The sequence below is a fragment of the Oryzias latipes genome, chromosome 6 (genome assembly GCF_002234675.1).
Source record: "Oryzias latipes chromosome 6, ASM223467v1".
In the NCBI taxonomy this organism is placed as follows: Eukaryota; Metazoa; Chordata; class Actinopteri; order Beloniformes; family Adrianichthyidae; genus Oryzias; species Oryzias latipes.
In genome coordinates, this window is record NC_019864.2 from 24,895,500 (window position 1) to 24,917,371 (window position 21,872).

At 42.7% G+C, this 21,872-nt stretch overlaps 1 protein-coding gene across 2 annotated transcripts; it reads right to left on the reverse strand.

Moving 5' to 3' along the window:
* Window positions 1–9,711: 9,711 nt before the first annotated feature.
* On the reverse strand, window positions 9,712–20,178 carry mmyhl2 (myosin heavy chain larval type 2). 2 transcript variants are annotated; one of them, NM_001161758.1, is given in 41 exon segments: window positions 9,712–9,810; window positions 9,911–10,042; window positions 10,135–10,230; window positions 10,325–10,429; window positions 10,511–10,681; window positions 10,761–10,886; window positions 10,982–11,185; window positions 11,278–11,586; window positions 11,695–11,819; window positions 11,908–12,073; window positions 12,167–12,350; window positions 12,521–12,717; window positions 12,805–12,923; window positions 13,018–13,144; window positions 13,239–13,628; window positions 13,715–13,805; window positions 13,907–14,052; window positions 14,132–14,308; window positions 14,395–14,637; window positions 14,718–14,973; window positions 15,057–15,193; window positions 15,339–15,462; window positions 15,552–15,669; window positions 15,750–15,837; window positions 15,927–15,991; window positions 16,128–16,431; window positions 16,520–16,690; window positions 16,786–16,935; window positions 17,044–17,162; window positions 17,262–17,400; window positions 17,517–17,620; window positions 17,707–17,805; window positions 17,883–17,946; window positions 18,038–18,130; window positions 18,212–18,317; window positions 18,399–18,426; window positions 18,512–18,668; window positions 18,767–18,910; window positions 18,985–19,206; window positions 19,876–19,918; window positions 20,121–20,157. In NM_001161758.1, coding segments are annotated over 39 exon segments (5,802 nt in total). In that variant the 5' UTR covers window positions 19,192–19,206; window positions 19,876–19,918; window positions 20,121–20,157; the 3' UTR covers window positions 9,712–9,789.
* Between the last annotated feature and the right edge of the window lie 1,694 nt (window positions 20,179–21,872).

A 21,872-nucleotide genomic window follows, 5' to 3' on the forward strand; every position in this document is an offset into this window, starting at 1 on the left:
GTGGCCCCCCCTCCTATGGTTGCCGTATGGAGTGGTCCCCCCCTCTTTCGGTTTTATTTGCACCTTAGACATGTAGGGCCCTTGGTAGGGGGGGTGCTTGGACATCACTGCCAGCAAGCAGCAGATGTCCTCCTAGCACCCTACCCGCCAATTTTAACCGCACCTTAGACATTTAGGGCCCCTTGGTGGGGAGGGTGAGGGGACATCACTGTGAGTAATCAGGAGATGTCCCCTTAGTGCCCTACCCGCCAATTTTAACTGCACCCCCCTTAGTACACACACCCCTCCCCCCTCAATATATACATCCCAACATAAACACACACACATGCACACACACACCCTCTTAAACACACATATACGCACACACATTTTGCAAGGAAGGTGGGACCTAGGACCATCTGTCCCCTGCCTCTTCCCTGGTGGGGGGTACGGGCCCCTTTGCAGCGGCGGCCGTGTCCCCGGGGTGCCGGCTTCCTGGGCCCGGCGGTGCTCTCTCCGCGCGGTGGGGGGGTTCACATTACATCTGAGCCGGGGGTGTTGGTGTCCCTGGGGGGTGGGTTCTGGTCCTTGCTCCTGAGCGCTGGGCCCCGCCTAACTTCCAACTGTGGCCGAGCCTGGTCGGGCCATATTTACAACACCCCTTGTGGGCCCTCTTTTTTCCCCGGGGTTCCCCCCTCCTGGGCGGGGGCGGCGGGCCCCTGCCTTGCTCCTCCCTGGACCAACCGTGGGCCGGGCGGATGGCTGCCTGGAGTGCGGGGCGGGTCTCCCTTGGGGGGTCCTGGCTCGTACCTGGGGTTGGGGCGGGGGGATGCCCGGAACTCCTGGGTGGTGGTGGGGTGCTCATCTGGGGCTGTGGGCGTCCCTCTCCGGTGGGGCCCTGCGTTGGGCTCTCCCGGCGCGGCGGGGGGGCTGTTCTCCTGGTTGGGCTGGGGCGGCCCTCTCTTTCCCTCTGTGCCTCCCTGCTCTCTGGCTCTGGGGGGCCTTGCAGCGGTCCTGCTGGCCCTGGCCTGGGTGGCGGGCTTGGTCGCCCGGGCGGCGGTTGTTCCCTGCCGGTTTCCGTGTGGCGTGGGGGGGATTCCGGCTGCCGCTGCTGCTGCGGTGGGGGTCTTGGGGTGGGGATGGCTGGGCGCTCTCCTTCCTTCTTTACACATTCCACCATCCATATTAGAAGAACATGAGCACTCACCTGAGCACGGGTGTTGGCTCACCTTTGCACTGGCGGTTTGCGTGACTGAATGACTGAAATGTTTCACACTAGTTGGTTTTAAGGCATAAGTATGCGTGTGAGCACTATCTGTTTTGTGTACATGTCGACAGATGGACATTTCTGCAACTAGCAGGTGTGTTTGACACTTGGGTGTGTGTGTGGACAGGCTCCGCCCTTTTTGTACTGCATTTGAGCCTTACCATGGTGATTAACAACCAGTAAACTTGTTGCTCTATGCTGCTTCATGGTCTTATCCCCCTTCCCCTCCTACTATCACCCTCCTTCCCCCCCTCTTTCTAACGTCCCTCTCTCTTCTTCCCCTCTTTCCTTTTCCGTCCGGTCCAACACCAAAGATCTTCAAACATGTTTGAAATTAATAAAGTTTGGCCTCAATTACAAAAGGGGTTTATTCAGACATACCTTTGGTTTGTCTGAAGATTAATAACCCCTCTTGTTAAAGTAAAATATGTCCAACACAAGAGGCCCTCAGCTCTCATCTGTTTGCCCAGCTGTTGGACAGGACAAGGTAAAAAGAAAAAAAAAAAAAAAAAAAAAAAAAAAAAGAAATAACTGAAATGCGCATTTCCGCTTCTAGGGGGAGTAAAGTAAAAGCAAAACAGGTGAAACAGCATATCTTTGCACGTGCCAAAAGTGAAACCTAACAGCTTTGTGTCTGAGTAAGATGTAGTTTGGTTCTGCGCAAGCCTCATCGCTGCTATGTTGCTATAAGAATGATCAGTAGGGTCCCAATAATGACCAAAATGTTGTCACAAAGAAAAAGGTTGAAGTGGAGTGCTGACCTTTCCAGGAAAATGGACAGTTTTATTTGTTCACAGAGCTGAATGCAAAACCTGCATTCTTGGTATGTAATTAACAGGTCTCAGTGCTCAAAGAATATAACATTCAGCACCACTATGAGACTCAAAGAGAAAAGTTTCACCATTTGCAGTTAAGAAAAGAGAAAATTTACCAACTATTAGCTGGACTGAAAAACAACTGTCTGCATTTACTGCAGCTGTGACATCAGTGTTGGAGTAGTGACACCTAGCTACCTTATTGCAAAAAAGTTAGAGAAAACATCCGAACCATTTTCGTACAGTGAACTTATTGAAAAATGCTGAGGGCTGCATGTAAATCTAATCACGTAATCATGCTAGCAAAGGTCGACTGCTTTTTGGGGCACAACACTTCTGCATTAGTCAAGGATTACGATTGCAGATACAACATCTCTGAGGAGACTTGGGCGCCAAATGAAGGAATCCAGTCATTGATTGCATTTTTGGTTACTATTGATGTCAAGTGTATTTGTAAACTGCGTGCTCCCACACTTGCAAAGGGACAGGACTGGACCAAGGATTTCACTCTTTCCAAGTCTTTTATTAGCAACAGTAGTAGTAGTTGGCAGTAAGTGGTAGTAGTTGGAAGTAGGAAGTAGGAAGTAGTGGGGGTAGGAAGTACGTGAAAAACCTTTAAACAATCAAAACAAAACCTTTAAACAATCAATAAACAGTTCAGCATATTTAAATCAAACATAAGGTAAACCAGGTAAATAAATTAAGATGAAATCTAAACCAACAATTTGTAACCAAGAAAATTAAACCAACAACTCAGTTGTAAATTGTAGGAAACTTAAATACAATTTATCTCAACTTAAGTAGATTATTTTACCAATAATTATCTTTTTCCAGGTTAACAAATATATATAATTTCAATACAAACATTTGTAGGACATTTTACAACATTTAATTATTTTTTCTTTTAATCCAAGACAACAATGTGACATAATAAAGTCCAGCATTGAGCTTACCAGTAGCCCTTTATAGTCCAAGTCCCACTCACGCAGTGGTTTGGGTTTAGTGTCCAAGTTCATAGAAACTGCCGTCATCCAGCTCAGTTCTTACACACAGCTCGGTGAAACGCTGTTTTAAGCGTTCCCAGCTTCCGCGCTGATTGCCTTCATTCAGTTCAGCTGGTAGCGGCGCGCGTGTATTCTCTGAGCGCACGCAGGCTGCTGCGCGCTCATGTGTGAGGTGCTGCGCGTTCATGTGAGGCGCTGCGCACTCCAGGTCACAGCGAGGCAACCACCTCCGCTGATCAGCGTGACAACTCCCACTCGATCTTGTGGCACTGTCCTGAAAGATCGTACCTCCTCAGGCGAGCTGGTCTCTCTGAACTTGCTCCTCCACTGGCAAGAGGACAACGAGACGTCGGACGTCTCGATGCAGGATGGTACTCTGACAGCTCTTGGAGGACTCCAGCGACAGGAACTGGCTTTGGAGATCTCACCACACTGAAAGCACCACAACTTGGGGAGACCTTCACGTAGACATCTCGAACAACACCTTTCTTGTCAGTATTCACACCAACCACTCTTGCAAGCTTGAACTGACCTCGTAATGCGTTCTGGTCACAGAGCCAAACAACATCTCCAACAGCGACGTTCCTTTCAGCAGCATGCCACTTACTGCGGACGAATAGATTGGGACTGGCCAGTTGGCTCCAGGACTTCCAGAAGTAGTTGACTTGGCTTTGAATTTCCTTCAGTCTCTTCAGAGGGTAGGTGGTGTAATCAAATGACTTGAAGTCTCCACTCGATGAGGCTCTACCAAGCAGCAAAGTGTTTGGACTGATAGACTCTATGCGTTCTTCTCGACTCTGGATTTTGGCATCAATGGGTCTTTCATTGGCTAGGTTGGCAGCTAGCTGAAATGTTCTTAGGAACTCGCTGAAAGTAAGGCCTTCTACTTTGCGAAGACTCAACAGAGCTCTTTTGGTGACTTTAACGGCAGCTTCAGCAGCCCCGTTTCTGTGAGGTGAATCAGCAGGGTGGATCTTCCATGTCCAGTGGGTTCCATTTCTGGTGGCATATTCTTCTAGTGATGCTTCGTTTTGCTCTCTCAGGAAACTATACATGTCCTTTAGTATAGGTTTTGCTCCTATAAAGTTTGTGCCTGGGTCAGACCAGATTTTTCGGGGGTGGTCTTGGACGGCAGTGAACCTCTGGTAGGCAAGCAGGAAGCTCTCTGTTGATAGCGTACTTGCTAGTTCAACGTGGATGGCTCGACTGGACATACAGCAGAAAACGACGCCCCATACTTTCATGGTCACTCGCCTCTTTATATCATCCTTTACATGGTATGGTCCAAACAGGTCAACGGATGTAAACTGAAATGGTGCAGCAGGACTTGATCTTTCAGGTAAGTCCCCCATGATTTGCCGACAGGTTCCCGCTTTCGCCTTTTTGCAGAAGATGCACTTAATTACGACCTTTTGGGCGAGAATTCTTCCCTTGACGACCCATGCCTTCCTCCTCATTCTCAGTAGGGTTCCAGCCACTCCTTCATGCCCCTCTCCATGAGCTTCTCTGGCTAAGAGGGTAGAGATCCAGGCTTGGAATGGTAGAAGGGGAACAACTTTTAGGTCCTCTTTGAAGGTCTGGATTCTGCCACCACACACTAAAAGTCCAGTTGACTGGTCTCTGTAGACAACGAGCCTGTCTGTTGTGGTACTTTGAAAGTTCACGCCCTGTTGTGCCGCCAGGCAAAGGTCTCTGAATGCATCTTCTCTTTCAAAGACTGTGATGACACCCGATAACTGTACTGCCTCCCACTTTTCTTTGTCTTTGGTCTTGACATGTATAAACTTCTTTGCTGCTCTCCAGATGAATGCAATGGTCTTGACCAGCTTCCTCAGATCACTGAAGCGCCTTTCGTCTACCAGCTCTTTGATTGTTGTTCCTGCAGGTGGTCTTCTGGCGTCTTTGACTAGATCATGGTCTTTCAGGTGAGTCTTGGTACTTATTGCTGTAAAAGTCTTTTTCTGGATTTTAGCGACATTGTCTCTGGCTTGTGCAGCAACGTCTCTAGCGGATTTCTTCGGCCACTCATCTGTAGGGAGTTGAAGAAACTTTGGACCCGACTGCCACTCAGAGTCCTCGGTCAAAAGTTCAGGACTGGCCCCTCTGGTGATGATGTCCGCGATGTTCGTTTGTCCTGGAATCCACCACCAGTCGTCAACGTTCGTGCTGCTCTGGATCTCACCTACTCGATTCGCGAAGAAGGTCTGGTAGCCATAACTCTCATGCTGAATGGCGCCCAGGACTGTCTGACTGTCGACAAGATGAAACCACTCCTTGACGTCGATTCTGCAGTGTCTCTGGAAATAGTTCTTCAGTCGAGCTGCAAAGACTGCTCTACATATCTCTGCTTTAACAGGATCACCTTTGTGGTCAAGAGGGGTCAGCTTGGCTTTGGACTCGACCAGTCTCACAACGACACCATCGCTGCAGCTCCAACGAAGGGACATCACAGCACCATATGCGTGTTCGCTGCCATCTGAAAAGGTAATGCCAGTTGGTTGTGCGCATGGATCTAATGGAGTCAGGGAGCGAGTGAATCGAAGTGGGCTCAGGACAGCATATTCTTCGAGCAGTTTTATGGCGTCTTCTCTGAGTTCTTTGGATAAGGCAGCATCCCAGGTGTCTTCTTCTAAAGAGTACTTTGCTTTTGCTTCCTGAAAGGCTCTCCTGACAAGAATGGCCCCTTTTTGTTTTGCAGGAGTCACAAGTCCAAGGGGGTCATATAGTCCAGAGACTTGGCTCAGCAGTTGTCTTCTTGTCAGCGGATCTGGAGTTTGGTTTCTTACTTATTTCTTAAGCAGGTCTTGGCCGAGGCGCATCTTTTTCTTCTTTTTAGAGAAGTTTACTGCAGCCATAACATGGAGTTTGTCATTGTCTATTGTGTAGCCTAGGCCAAGGGCTTTGTTGTCATCTTTGGTGAGCTGGTTCGGCAGGATCATAACCTCTGGGTGCTCTGTTTTCTCATCTCTGGGCTTCCTCCCACTTTGACCTGAATAGACCCAAGGCTTCATGTAGAACCCGCCTGCTCTCAGGATGCGTTCGATGTTAGACGTGAGGAGGTTTAGATGGTCAAGGTTGTTGTGAGAAGTTAAGATGTCATTCACATATGCATCTTCTTCAAGCACACGTCTTTCCTCTTTTAGGTGACTGAATGGAGGTAGGTTGGCAGTCTCTCGCATGGCAACCTGGGCGATGCAACCGGCAGGTTTATCCCCGATGTTTACCCTGGTGATAGCATAGTCTTCTATCTCAGAATCTTCCGTGTCACGCCAGAGAAATCGATGCAGATGGACCTCTCTCTCCTCCAACCAGACAGAGTTGTACATCTTACGGATGTCACTAAGCGCAGCAAAGACCCCAGCACGAAACCTCAGCAGGACGGCTCTTGTTGGATACAGGACGTCTGGACCTTTGATCAGCATGTCGTTCAGGCTGAGACCTCTGTACTTCTGACTACTGTTCCACACCAATCTCACTGGGGTGGAGACAGAGTGTGGGTTTGGTGCAATTCAGTGGCTGACATACCACACTGGCCCAGTCCAGCTCTGTAGAAGTTTTTTGGACAGCTTCACTGCAGCTTTACGAACGATCATTTCATGAACTTGTGAAGTGTAGGCTGTCTTCCACTCAGGTTCTTTTGACAGTTGTTTCTCTGTCCTGAGGAAAGTTGCTTCTACTGCTCTCCTGTTGTTGGGCAGAGATTCCGGCTCTTCGGTCCACGGATACTTTGCGTGCCAGTGTGGTTCAGGGCTGTGTTCACCTCCGGTCACATAAGTCAGGCCATTTTTTATGATCTCCATTTCTCTCTCTTCAGCGAGTGTCATTTCTTTTCCTCCAGGCTGGCAGTTCCCGCAGCGGCAACCTCCACATTTTGGCTCACAGGCGGCTCCAATACTCTCCCATTTCCACCACTTTAGGAACTCTTTGCTTCTGGTGGCTCTATTGGACTGGACCTCAGGTTGGTTAGTGTACTGACGGGAAACCGACTCTTTAGAAGTAAGTTCATTGTACTTAACAGCCGCAGTTCTCATGGATCTTGCAAAGTGAGTCTTTGACGTATGGGCTGTTACAGTAACTTCCTCAAAGAGGTTCGGGTGTGTGCCTCCGACTGTCTTGCCTAGTGGGCCGTCCCAGAGCACCAGATCACCGATTGAGCGAACTTTCTGAGGTACGAGCTGACCTTCTTTGTGGCTAATCAGCAGCTGGATCTCTTTGGGTCTCACGAGGTCTTTGAAGGCAACGTCTGGGAAGATCCTCTGTAGCTTGTTAGCTGAAACATGTCTATGAACTTCTGCAATTTCCTCAAGTCCATAGCAGATTAGTTGATGTGACTTGGGGGTCCCTCTTGGAGTGCTGACACGTATTTTGAGGAGGTAGCGCTTTGTTGCAACAGACACCTTCATTCCTCCAACGCCATGGACCACTAATGTGACGTTCTCACTCTGAAGGTTCAGCTTGCTTGCAGCTTGATGCGTTATATAGTTTGTGTCAGAAGCCAGATCAATGAGAGTCCCAACTCTCTGTCCATCGTTGGCAGTGACATTGAGGAGCATCAGGATGACTGGATACTCGTGTAAGCCATGCTCCTCCAGAAGGCCCCTCTCAGCTGCAGCAGAGTTGTATGCACGAGACATGACGTTGCAGAAAGCATCTCGACACTGCTGCGCCAGCTCAGGTGAAAGTGTGCAGGTGTTTCGTTTTTTTCCTGTAGCCCTTCTTGAGTTTATTATTGAGATTGCGTCGTTAGTAAAATATTCAGTCTGTGAATATTGAATAAACCAATTTTTTTTAAGTGAAATGCATTTTATTTAAGATCCATTGGCCTTTGTGAATGAATATGTACTAATAAGTGATTAGGCTACCATGTTGGTTGAGGCATTTTTTCCAGCTGAGTAAAAAAAAAGAAGAAAAGAAAAGCAGTTTTTGCTTTTATGTTACTGGTCCGGCCCACTTAGGATCAGACGCCTTGTATGTGGCCCCCGAACCAAAATGAGTTTGACACCCCTGCTCTACACAAACATTCACAGGGGCCCAGTTAAGAAGAATTAACGTCTGTGTTAGTATATCGGTAACCCAAAAATGTCCACACATGTTGACGCCAGGTCTAAAAAGTTAAATATGGCTGATGATGCTCTTCTGCCAACAATCCAAATAAAGGTAATTACTGAAGTTTTATTTCAAAGACAAACTACTGTTCTTAAAAGATTGTATCAAAAAGTATATATACATGTGTATTTTCAGTATAAACAAGAATAAATATTTTCCATTGTGTATTTTTATCACATTTTTGCAAAAACAGCATGTGTACAAATATTTATTGACTAAAATCTATTTTATTTTTCTTTCAGTTACAGTTTGGATTATCAGTGATAGTCCTGTTTGTTGGGCATCAGCAAGTACAGTTCAACAAAACCATCACAGCGTCTTGGACAGGGATCTACATAATTTGGTCTGGAGGGGCGGATGATAGTGGAGCAACCTTTTACCCTTTTCATTTTCAAGCCTGCAAGGAAGAGCAGCTTCTGATTTTCTCATCATTCACTGTGGACGAAGGGACGTGGGCCTGGAAATTTTTTGCTTTTGGAAATTCTCACTGAACATTTTTTAGTGGGTAGAAATGTAATCATTAGGAAAATTTATTGGGTTCATATAATGTTAACAATTGGCTGTTCTCATGGATAATGCTTTGAAGCCATGACATCGTTCACAATAAAATGGCTGTTTTATTTATTTAAAATTTGAATTATTTTTACTGAACATGATTGAAAAACAATTCCATCACACCTTTGCTCTGTGACAGACAACCATAATGTTTGGTGATTGTTCAAAGAGATAAAATGTACAGAGTTGTCAGTGGTTATTGCTTGTGATGTTTTGAATACATGAATCTGTTTCAAAAATAAATTTATATTGCACAGGTCTGACTTTGATCCATATTTCCTTTTGTTTTAATTGCATATTAAAACATCAACGTTAATAAACAGAAATATGTTTAACTTTATATGTTTAACTTTAACTTTTTGAACCACATTCTCCAGCAGCAGTCATCAACCATTTTCATCAATTTCATGAAATTTCATTAAACTTACCGTATTTTTAATGTTTGCAGGCAGCTGAGAAAAAAATATAAACTGTATTGCTGTATTTTAACACAAATTTAAAACTGGAGTTACTTTGCTGAGAAACAATTTGCTATTTAGATGCAGTAGCATCCAAAATTTACTTTTTAAGATCTTGCTTTTTCATTGTGAGGCCAACAAAGTTGTCTGGATGCACGTGACACAGCCTCCTTCTTGCAGTCTCCTCAAGACATTCTTCACATTCGTCACTGAGCGTGCTCAGTTATTTTGCATGTTTTGGATTCTGTTGAAGGTGCGTATCAATTTTTATTTATTATATCACTTTTTGTGACATAATTTATCTTCTGTATTTCCAATTGTTTTCCCATTTTGACCAAGTTTCGAGTTCATAGAGGAAACCTGCATTAATTTCAAACAACATTATGTTGTGGGGTCTAGGTTGTAAGTCAGAGATTTAATGTGGCTTTGTTCATATTAAGTTTCCTCATTCAAATGTTTTCTTAATTATTGTTCTCCCAATTTCGTGTATTTAGATTGTCAGTGTTAAAGAAAAAACAGAAAACTTTACAAGCAAGAAAAGTTTTATTGTTTTAACACAGGTTAAACCATATTTTATGATTCAACATTATAGGAGACAATATGCCTTATTCAGCAGCTTCTTTTCCCTGTAAAAAATAAAAAAATTATATTTGAGTTTGTTTTCATAGTTGAACTTTATAAACAAAAGGTAAGCACACTTTGTCGAACATAGAACAAAATGTTTACCTTGCCAGAGTCACGGCTCTTTGCCCTCATCTTGTTGACCTGAGACTCAGCAATGTCAGCACGCTCCTCAGCCTCCTCCAGCTCATGCTGGAGTTTTCTGCACTTGGACAGATGAACATTGGCCTGCTCCTCCTTGATTTAAAAGAAAAAAGGGTATTTTATTCTTGACATAACAACTGAAGTAATAGATCGACAAAAAATTTGTTTTTTGTTTTTTCACTTACCGCTTCCTCAGAATGCCTCTTGTAGGCCTTCACCTTGAGCTGCAACTTGTCAACCAGATCCTGCAGCCTGTTGATGTTTTTCTTGTCCTCCTCAGTCTGTTATATAAAATAAAGGATAAAATACATTTGTTCTTGTAATTTTTTAACAACAATTTTGAAAAACCCTAAGTAAGTTTTCATGTTCTTGTACCTGATAGGAGAGCTCTTTCACTCTCCTCTCATACTTGCGAACGCCCTTAACAGCATCTGCACCACGTCTCTGCTCATTCTCAATCTCAGCCTCCAGCTCACGCACCTAGAAACATATATTTTAGACTTAACATTGTGTGTGCATTTAAGGAGTTTTGTGAATAAAAATATTGCTTTGGATTTTTACCCTAGACTCGAGTTTCTGGAGCTGCTTCTTGCCACCCTTCATGGCCAGGTTCTCAGCTTCATCCAGACGATGCTGCAGATCTTTCACAGCAACCTCTAGGTTCTTCTTCATCCTCTCCAGATGAGCACTGGTGTCCTGCTCCTTTTTGAGCTCCTCAGCCATCATAGCAGCCTATAACATTTAAGATGCATGTTAAAAATACGACCCTGTATGTTGTAGTGTAAAGCAAACACAGGAGGTATACACCCACATCAGTGATGGCCTTCTTTGCCTTGTCCTCTGCATTTCTTGCTTCCTGGACAGCATCATCCACTTCTCCCTGGACCTGGACCAGGTCTGATTCAAGCTTCTTCTTGGTGTTCAGAAGGCTTGTGTTCTGAAAGAATGGCATTTAGTGAACATTTCCGAAATGAACGAGTTTCCCAAATGAACATACATACTTTGAAAAGGTAAAGTATCAATCATTTTTACCTGGGAGTGCAGAAGTCCAACACGCTCACTGGCATCAACCAATTCCTGCTCAGCGATTTTGCGGCTTCTCTCTGTCTGTTCCAGAGCAGCTCTCAGCTCCTCAATTTCAGCAACCATGAGACCGTTTCTGCGTTCCACCATAGCAGCTTGCTCCTTCAGGTCCTCTTGGGCTCTCACAGCATCATCAAGGTGCAGTTGAGCATCCTGGAGCAAAAAAGAAAGAAACCATTGACAACCTCTATAATACACTTCTAAACTACATCAATGCTTGATGTGGAAGTTTTATCTTTCCGTACCTTCAGTTGAGCCTGAACATTTCTCAGCTGCTTCTGTGCCTCAGCAGCCTGGCGATTGGCATGGCTCAGCTGAATCTCCATCTCGTTCAGGTCTCCCTCCATCTTCTTCTTGACTCTCAGGGCATCATTCCTGCTCCTGACTTCAGCATCAAGAGTGCCCTGCATGGATTCGATCACCCTCTGGCTGTTCCTCTTAATCTGCTCAATCTCTTCATCTTTCTCTGCAATCTTCCTGTCCACTTCACCCTTGATCTGGTTCAGCTCCAGCTGCACACGCAGGATCTTGGACTCTTCGTGCTCCAGAGTTCCCTAACAATGTTCAAAACAGATCGATTGGTACCTTATAGCTGTCACGTTTTGGTAGTAGCTTATGACTGGAAGCTTCCTTTCAAAAGCCCTTTCCAAATGTGAATGTACCTCAGCTTCCTCAAGAGCAGTCTGGATCTCAGACTTCTCAGTCTCCACTTGCTTCTTGGCCTTTTCCAGCTCGTGGATGCTCTTGCCAGTTTCCCCAATCTGTTCAGTCAGATCTGAGATCTCCTCTGCAGACAAAAGTTTAACAACATTGAGTTTTCAGGATTTAAAGTAATGAACAATAAAAAATGTTTTATCAGTATTTAAGGAGCTTACGCTGAAGGTTCTTGTTTTCACGCTTCATGGTCTCCAGCTGATCCAGAGCCTCCTCATAAGAGTTCTTCATCTTGAAAAGTTCAGTGCTGAGAGAACGAGCCTCCTTCTGAGCACCCTCAAGCTCTGCCTGAGATTCCTCATACTTCTGTTTCCACTCAGCCAACACCTAAAATCACAAATTTATATTGAAAAGGGTTATTCGTCGACACAGGGAGGAAAACTTTCTGGATTTGACTTTGTTCAAGGTGAAAGAAATGACCTTATCGAAGTTCCTCTGCTTCTTGTCAAGGTTACCAGCAAGAGCATTTGCCCTCTCCACATCAATCATAAGGTCTTCTACTTCACTGTGGAGCCTCTGTTTGGTCTTCTCCAAGGATGCACACTTGGAGTTCACTGCCTCAATCTGTTCTTCGGCCTCCTGGAGACGTTGAGCCAACTTTTTCCTTTTTGAAAAGTCAAGGAAGGGATTTTCTCATTATAAACGTTTAAGCTCAAATACCATCTTAATACATTTATGCACAAATTTAACTGTGTGTTATTACATGTAAGAAGATTGTTTTATTTATTATTAAATAATTCCAAAAACTATTCCATCTGTCTGACTGTTACTTACTTGGATTCTTCAAGCTCCTCTGTACGCTGGATGGCATCAGTTTCATATTTAGTTCTCCACTGAGCCACCTCACTGTTAGCCTTGGACATTCCTCTCTGCAACTCAGCCTTAGCCTCTTGCTCCTCCTCAAACTGCTCCCTGAGCAGATCACAGTCATGGCGTGCAGATTGCACTGCATGTGCAAGGGCATTCTTGGCCTGGTTTGAACAAAAGGATTAAGGATTCAAATGATGAAGGCAAAAATGAGTGGTAAGAGTGGCCTCTGAAAGTGGGAGGTTTCTTACCTTGACCTCCTCTTCAATCTGTCTCTTCAGCTCATCAATCTGCTGGGTGAAAGCCTGTTTCCCTCTGGTCAGCTGAGAAACAAGGGCTTCCTTCTCCTCAAGTTGACGGCCAAATTCACCTGGTGGTAAATTAAACATTGGAGATTAGTTTGTGTCCTTTTCATCTCCCTGCAATGAGTCTGTATTGTAGGTCAAATCTATTCAGTCACTTACCATTTTCAGTGAGCAGGCGGGCTTTCTGCGCACTCAAGTCATTGATCTGACGAAGGTTCTCATCATTCTTGGTCTTCAGTTCACTGAGTTGGTCCTCAAGAGTACGGCACATCTTTTCAAGATTGCCCTAACATGGAAAAGAAACAGACTTGTTACAACTGTATCTAAACCAATTAAAGACTTGTTTTAGACTCTAAGGCTCAAATAAGGTCATGGTGTACCTTGGCTTTAGCAACAGCCTCCATGTTGCTGCTGAGGTCATCGATCTCCATCTTGTATTCGCTCTTTTCCTTCTCGAGCTTCTGCTTGACGCGCTGCAGGTTGTCGATCTGCTCGCCCAGCTCAGCAACACTGTCCGCCTGCTTCTTGCGCAGAGCTGCAGCGGTGGCTTCATGCTGCAGAGTGGCCTCCTCAAGATCACGACGAAGCTTCTGGAACTCAGCCTCGCGCTTCTTGTTCATCTCTATTTGAGCAGCAGTGGCACCTCCAGCTTCCTCCAGCCTCTCACTGATCTCCTCCAGTTCCCTGGAGAGATCAGCCCTCTGCTTCTCAACCTTGGCCCGAGCAGCACGCTCAGCCTCAATCTCTTCCTCAAGCTCCTCAATACGGGCCTGGTGGATGTGAAAATGATGTATTCCATTAAATTGTAAAGATAAAATAAGGGACACATTTTGAGGAATTCAAATGAATCAGTCACCTGGAGCTCCTTGATCTTCTTCTGAAGCTGAGCGCCCAAAGACTGCTCATCTTCAATCTTGCTGAGGAGCTGGCTGATTTCAAAGTCTTTCCTGTTGAAATAACATTCATGGTAAGACTTTCTGTGTCTTAACTGTTATACTGATAATTAAATAAGAACACACAAACAAAAATAACAGAGCTGTCCATTTACTTCTTCAGTTTCTCGTCAGACTGCTGCTTGTCATTCTCCAGATCCATGATGGATTCCTGGGCCAATTTCAGATCTCCCTCTAGCTTTCTCTTGGCTCTCTCAAGGTCCATGCGAAGCTTCTTCTCTTGTTCCAGAGAACCTTCAAGCTGAAATTGTAACCTTTAGGTTAGTTTATTGTTCAAAAAGAATCTTGTTTTTCAAGTTCATGTTCCATTTGCAGCTTACATCATCCACTTGCTGCTCCAGCTTAGTCTTGGACTTGGTCAGAGTGTTGACTTTGTCTTCCTCTGCCTGCAGGTCATCAAGGGTCTGCTGATGAGCCTCTTGGAGAGCTTTCTTCTCCTTTGTCAGTTTGGCAATGCTCTCATCTTGGGATGCCATCTCCTCAGTCAGGTTCTTCACCTGCATTTGAAGGACAGATGTTTGTATGACATGACTCTACCATTTCCCATGAATGTGTGTTTGGTGGAACAGTAAAGACTGCAAACCTTGTTCTCAGTGGCATGTTTCTCCTTTTCTACTTTGGCCAAGGTCAGCTCCAAGTCATCAATGTCCTTTTTGAGCTCTGAGCATTCATCCTCCAGCTTCCTTTTCTTGGCAGTGAGCTCAGCATTGATCTCCTCTTCATCTTCCAGCCTCTCGGTTATCTCTTTGAGCTTGGCTTCCAGCTGAATCTTGCTCTTGATCAGTCCCTCACATCTCTCTTCAGCATCTGATAGATTCTCAGATTCCTATTTTTTTTAAGAATTGTGTAAATATTAACATTGGAAACACAATTGAGTAACTACATATTTAACCTACTGCTACTTACTGATGCCACTTGCAGCTGCAGATCATTCTTTTCCTGCAGAAGAGAGACCATCTTCTCCTCCAGTTCCTTCTTCTTGGCCAATGCAGCAGCCAAGTCGGATGTCATCTTGTCGTAGTTCTCCTTCATCTGGGCCAGCTCCTTCTCAGTCTCGGCGCTCTTGAGCAGAGGCTTGATCTTGTAGTACACCTTCATCCATGGCCAGTGTTTAACATTCATGAATGAACGGACATTGTACTGGATGGTGTAGATAGCTTCCCTGTAGGGGACAAGGTTTCTGTTAAAACAGTAATTCCCCTGAAGCTCCTTTGCCTATTTTCAAATTATTTGAGTTTGACATGCCTCCTTTCCATCATCTTAACAAACTCCTTTCTCATGAGGAAGCCACGGCAAGCAGCCTGAGTCATTGTTACCAGTGTTGCCAACTTCTCATCTCTCATCTCCTCAAGGGTACCCAGCAGACCAGCCTTGAAGAATACCTGTATAGAGAATTGAAACATTTTTTATTCATGTAAATCTCATTGAACATTAGTAATGGCTCAAAAAGAAAACTCTAAACACATCTGTATGGCTAAATAAAAGTAAAAGTAACTGTAAGCTTTGACAAAAAATATTGACACTAACCTTGGTGTGGCCAAATTTGTATTCATCATGGTTAACATCAATTGATCCAAGCAGTTTCTCTGAGGCCTTCTTGTTGTCAATGAACTGTCCCTCAGGGATGACACTGGCATTCAGTACTTTGTATCTAACAAAAAAAAGGCACATGATTTAAAAAACCTTTTTTGTCATCTTTTTGTTTTTAATATAATAACTTTATTGGCACAACAATAGTACCTCTGTTTGAAGTCACCATAGAGGATTCTGCTGGGGAAACCCTTCCTGCAGATTCTGATACCCTCTAGCACACCGTTACACCTGAGCTGGTGGATGACCAGGAAGTTCTCCATCAGACCTGTAAAATATAGTTTTCACTGTAATCTACCCAGCACAACAACTCAAACAAATTGCTAGAAAAAAAACACAAATGTGTACCTGGAGTCTTTGACTCATTGGGAATCAGGCAACGCACAAAGTGAGGATGGGTGCTCCTCAAGTTGGTCATCAGCTTGCCCAAGTTCTCCTGTAGGTTTACAGTAGAAAATGTTTCTTACAAATACAATGTTTCATCATAAGCATCAGCAGACATTTTATGTTTAATCCAAAGCTTACCCTGAACTGGGAGGACACAGTCTGCATGGAACCACCCTTCTTCTTGCCTCCCTTCTTGGTAGTGTCTATGTTTTTGAAGACATTTTTAAATTAAGTCTTTTTTCTTAAAACAATGACTTGAATTTTATTTCAGTCATAAAAAGTATATAAAAATAAAAGTTTTTAGCTATAGTACCGGTATATTTGTTTGAAAAAGCTTACCCTCAGCTGGAGCAGGAGGATACAGGAGAGCCAGAAGTTTGCATGAGGATTTCTGGTACAGCTGCACCACAGACTCATTCAGTGGGTCCTTGTTCTTGTCCAGCCAGCCAGTGATGTTGTAGTCCACAGTGCCAGCGTAGTGCACCAGGGAGAAGTGGGCCTCAGCCTTGCCCTTGGCAGGCTTTGGCTTCTCAAAAGCTTTACTTTTGCCAAGATGCTGGTCATACAGCTTGTTCTTGAAGGATGTGTCTGTTGCCTTGGGGAACATGCACTCCTCTTCCAGGATGGAGAAGATACCCATGGGCTTTGTTAAAGATAAAGAAAAGACACAGGGTATAAGTAACGACATTGAAACAACAGTTTGAAAACAAGATGCTTAGCCTAATGTTTACCTTCTCAATCAGCTCAATACAGGCAGCCAAGTCCATACCGAAGTCAATGAACTCCCAGATAATACCCTCCTTCTTGTACTCCTCTTGTTCCAGGACGAACATGTGGTGGTTGAAAAACTGTTGCAGTTTCTCATTGGTGAAGTTGATACACAGCTGCTCCAGTGTGTTGAACTGCAAACACACAAGTCATCAAACCGGTTAGATTCATGTCAAATGACAGTCAATTCAAAGAAGTAGAATAATGGAGTTTTTGGATGAAGGCCTACGTCAAAGATTTCAAATCCAGCAATGTCCAAGACACCAATGAAGTGGTTCCTTTGCTGCTTGGTGTCCAACATCTGGTTAATACGGACGACCATCCACAAGAACATCCTTTCATAGATGGACTTGGCCAGGGCAGTGACAGAGTTCAGCACCTGAATAGTAATATGAGTCAAACTCAATTAGTGTCATAAAGTTCAACTTGATAAATTGATTGAGATCTTGTCTATCACCATGTCACCTATTTTTTTTTCTGTTTTTACCTGAGGAACTGTTTGTCCCTTGGTGACATACTCATTTCCGACCTTGACTCTGGGATAGCACAGGGCCTTAAGCATGTCAGCAGAGTTCAGGCCCAGCAAGTAAGCAACCTTGTCAGCATCTGTAAACAGAAATAGATGTCAATAATAAGGAATATATGCAACTTGTAACAGTAATTTCACAGTAAATGTAAAGGTTTTTAGTTTATAGTCAACCTCACCCTCGTTGCCGTCAGGTTCAGCCTGCTCCTCACGTTGTTTCTGCTTGAACTTCATGTTACCATGGTGAAGTACTGCACCTGTCATTTTGTAGATGCTCATTTTCTCCTCATTAGTGAAACCCAGGATGTCAATGGCATTCTGTAATACAATAATGGAGTCTGTATTAAACATATTAGTTTTCAAAGCACAAATTGTTAAGTTTCTTTTAGTAGCATGTAAAAAAATACAAAAAGAAAAAAATAAAGTCCACCCACATCAGTGGCTTCCAGCTCGACTTTGTCGTCAATACTGGCCACAGTGATCTGACCCATGCTGCACATGGGGAAGTCGTAGGGGTTGGTTGTGAGAAGGGACATTTCTGAAAATTAAATGACATGTTAAATTCTATGTTAAAAAAACACACAGTTTTTGTCTAAAAACATTGCAGCAGCTTTTTCTTTTTACCAATCAGCTCAGGCTTGTGATTTGTCATCATCTGGTAGAAGATGTGGTAGCCTCTCTCCAGCTCAAGCTGGAAAGTCACTCTTGACTTCTCCAGCAGATCTGTGTATGTTATAAGTTAGTCTAAATATATGTTTTTGCCATCAGATCAAGTTGAATAGATTCAGCGTCGTACTTACATGTCTCAATGTCAGCACTAGCCAGCTTGCCAGTTGCGCCGAAGTGAATTCTGATGAATTTACCCTGTATGGAGGAGAGGTACAGTTATGCTAAATCCACATGGGTGAGGGTTTTCTAAGATTGAAATTTAACTTAGCCATGGTTCCATACTTACAAAACGAGAGGAGTTGTCATTTCTCACGGTTTTGGCATTACCATAAGCCTCCAACAAAGGATTGGCTGCAATAATCTGATCCTCCAGAGAGCCCTGCATTACAGTTTTTAACGTGTCAATAAAAGGACTTTTAATTTTGCATGTGTGTTTATATGTTGTGTTTCTATATTTCACCTGCATTTTTCCAGACTGTTGCTTCTTTTCAGCTCCAGTGGAGATAGTTGCAAAGTACTGAATGACACGCTTGGTGTTTACAGTCTTTCCAGCACCAGATTCTCCACTGAGTACAGACAGAGTCATATAAGTATGTAAATAAAGTAAACTTTGCAGATAAAAAAAAGTCAGTGAGTGTAATACTTACGTGATCAACACAGACTGGTTCTCCCTATCTGTTCAAGGTAAATGAAAAATAATGAGTGTCTGGATGAGTCCAAATCAATCCATTCATAAACAAATACTTTGTGGGTAGCATACCAGTAAGCATGAACTGAAAAGCGTTGTCAGAGACAGAGAAGATGTGGGGAGGAGCCTCCATACGCTTCTTGCCTCTGTAGGCAGATACAACTTCAGAGTCGTACACTGGGAGCCACTTGTAAGGGTTCACGGTGGCACAGAACAACCCAGAATAGGTCTGAAAGGGACAAATGTTTTCATAGAAAACTTATTATATTTCTGCATAAGTAGGAAGTCTCATTGTTACTTGATTCGTTTCAAGTGCAGGTGTCTTACGTAGATCATCCATGCTGCATAACGCTCTTTGAGGTTATACAGCACAGAGGCTTCATTGAGGTGGGTCATCATGGCCATGTCCTCAATTTTATCGAACTTTGGAGGGTTCATTGGAGAGACCTCATCTTCCTTTACTGTTCTTTCCTGCAACAGAAAAACATTCTTGTTACAATTCAGCCTTCCTCACCACCTTCTAAATGTGACTTAGCCCTACAAACCTCATTACTATCCAAGAGTTTGACAGTAACTTTGCCACCGTCTTTCTTGATGATGGTTGCCTTCAAGTACAGCTCCTTGACATCAGGTACATAGCAGGCACTCTTGGCATCAAACGGTTTGTTTTGAGCCTCAATTCTTTCCTTCTCAGGCTTACGGAGGTAAATGGCAGCCTTGCCGTAAACGGCCATCTCCGCGTCTGTGCTCATGGTGGCAGATTTTTTCTGTAAGAGAAGAAATAAGTTCAGTCCTGCTCACATTTTTTAGGACAATTTTTGTGTATAATACTGACGTTTTGAGCATTTGATTTTTGCTAATAAAACTTCATGTAACTGAGTGTTTGCTTTGTGTACATTTGATAAATTTGACCTTTGCCATTTGATGCCAGTTCCTATAGTGTCTTTTTGGAATAAACATATCATACATATAATAAACAGTGAAATACTGGCCTAAGCCCTCGACAACTGACAATATAAGATTTAAAAAGTCAAAGTCTAGTAATGTAAATTCCAATTCATATGGGGGTTATTATCAATTGAGCATAAAAATATTCCTCTAGAAAACTAATTTTTTATGTATTTGTCTTAAAAAGTCATTAGCTTTAGTTTATCCTCACACACAGTAAGTCTTTTTAAACAATAGCAGACATACGTTTCTAAATGGAGTAATATTGTCTTATTTCTGACACATTTCTAGATCACTTTTAGGTCAACAACTGAGCCATGTTTCTGTTAGAAAATCTATACCTTGTCTATTTCATGTTTAAAACATTTTCTTCATTGGAGCATAATATACTTTCATGTTAATTATGCTTGACTCAAGTTAAAAACAACCACATCTTTTTGAAAACACGTAATTATTATTTGATGATTTATTTTTTTATTTCTACTCACATTTGGTGTTCCTTATGTAAAAAGAAACTGATGCTCAACAAACCTGAAAAAAAGAATAAAATCAAAGATAAACTAAACAATACAATAAATGTTTACAAAGACATCCTAAATTATACATTTAAAAAATATTTTATTTCAATTTACTCTCAAAAGTTAATAATTGTGGCATTTTTCTATGTTTGGTTTAATTATCATTTTATCTTCAGTAAGCTCACAAGATGGCATGAACATAGTATCTGGCTTACCAGCAGCAGAAACTTCCTTGCTCTTCAACCACACTCTGAATCTTCTCTGAGCCTTCTTATATACAATCTGCCTTGCTTACAGGGCAAAGATTTGGGCAGGCCATCAAGCCAAGTAAGGCAAGCGTGACAGCTGATTTATGGCACTAAATTTAGGAAAATCCCTGTCCAATATGAACAGCTATTCATTCATTGTCAATCATTTAAAAAAGTTCTAAAACAGCAAAAAAAATATTGAATTTTGTTTTTCTTCTTGTTTTTTGTGTTTTTCAGAAAGATTTGGCAGAACTTTGCTCCACAATGTCCCTTTTTTATGTTTTTAACTTTTACCATTTCTCAGGGGGGGAGGGGGGTTCCACTGTTTTCTTTCTTATATTTTTAATGGAACACTAAAAGCTATTTTTAACTTTTTTTAAAAAGGAAAGTTAAAAAGTATCTCCCCTGGGACTTGATTCAAAACACCCCCATCTGTTTCAACCCTGTGAATCATTTTATCTCTTTAAGGAAACACACAAACCACATGGATCAGTTTCTTTGTATATTAAAGTCACAGTTGTTATGTTGCAAGTTTTTTTTTTTACTTTTTTAGGATTCTAAATGTTGCTTGCTCTTGACTCCTCAACTTGAACCTGTTTATAGCTCATAATTAAATCAAAGTTATGCAGCAAGGACTCTCAAGCATGATAGACTTGTGCATCTTAAATACAGTCCAGAAATAATCCATGGTGAAGTTAAGCTTCACATTTATACAACATGATAGTTGTAATGACTTAAATTGAATATCTCTCATCTAAAATTCTTGGCAGTTCTATCATTTTGAAAGGATGAAGAAGGGAATTGAATATCAGAATATGCAATTTGGCCTTTTTAAAAGATAATTTATTCAACAGAACCTATTTGACCTTCTGCGAGGCAGAAGTTGGGGACTGCCATACTCATTCATGTAATTGAAGGAGATTTCCAGACTGCTATGTGATATTGGAACAAGTAAAGATGTCATTGAAGAGTGTAAGGCCACTAATCTTGACCTCATATGGTGGAAAGAGCAGAACTTAAACATAATATAAATGCTTTTAGAAGTACCTCATATGTGCTACTTGAACCTTTTTTTTTTCAGAGCTCAGCACTATAATTTAGGTGTTCCTATTTTACCCTGTCCTCTGCATTTTTTTCTTAATATACCAACTGCATGTTTTCTTTTATCACGTCCATAAATCTTCCCTCCCCCTGCCAGACAAGTCCATGTTTGGCATCCACTATCCCTCCTTTAAATGTGTTTGAAGCATCTCAATTTGGTCTTTAGGTCTGTTTCTATTTCTGTCTGTGTTTGTCACAGAAAATCTTAAGCTCTGCCATTAACAACTGTACTTGTATTTACTTCAGTGCCAACATCTCTTCAGCAGTGCTCAGCTTCTGCCATTATTGTGATTTTTATTTGTTGGTTTTATTATCTGCTCTTTTTCTAAAAACGTCACAGTTTTGCCTTCTTCATTTCCACGCCCACGCATGTATTCTGTAAATTTGTGGGTATATTTTTATAAGTGTTAGAATATATGCAAGCAATTAGACTGAAAATATAAATTTGGGTTTGCTTTTTTTATTTTATTAATTGGTTTTAAAGCATGTCTGCTATGGAGATTTTCTAATTAAACTAATTTCAGATGTCTTTTTTCTACTAATGACTTTTCTATTAATGTGTCAAACTCTCAAAAGAACAGACCAAAACACTGCCATATGATCTGTTTGGAAACATGG

What these genes read in the sequence shown, in the direction of transcription:
- mmyhl2 (XM_023955372.1), bottom strand. Translation starts at nt 19,191, where the DNA reads ATGAGCACAGACGCGGAGATGGCCGTTTACGGCAAGGCTGCCATTTAC. An exon ending in GTTAAGATGATGGAAAGGAG is followed by an intron (nt 14,974 to 15,056) that starts GCATGTCAAACT and finishes TGTCCCCTACAG; the next exon opens with GGAAGCTATCTACACCATCC. An exon ending in TGAAAGAGCTCTCCTATCAG is followed by an intron (nt 10,231 to 10,324) that starts GTACAAGAACAT and finishes TTTATATAACAG; the next exon opens with ACTGAGGAGGACAAGAAAAA.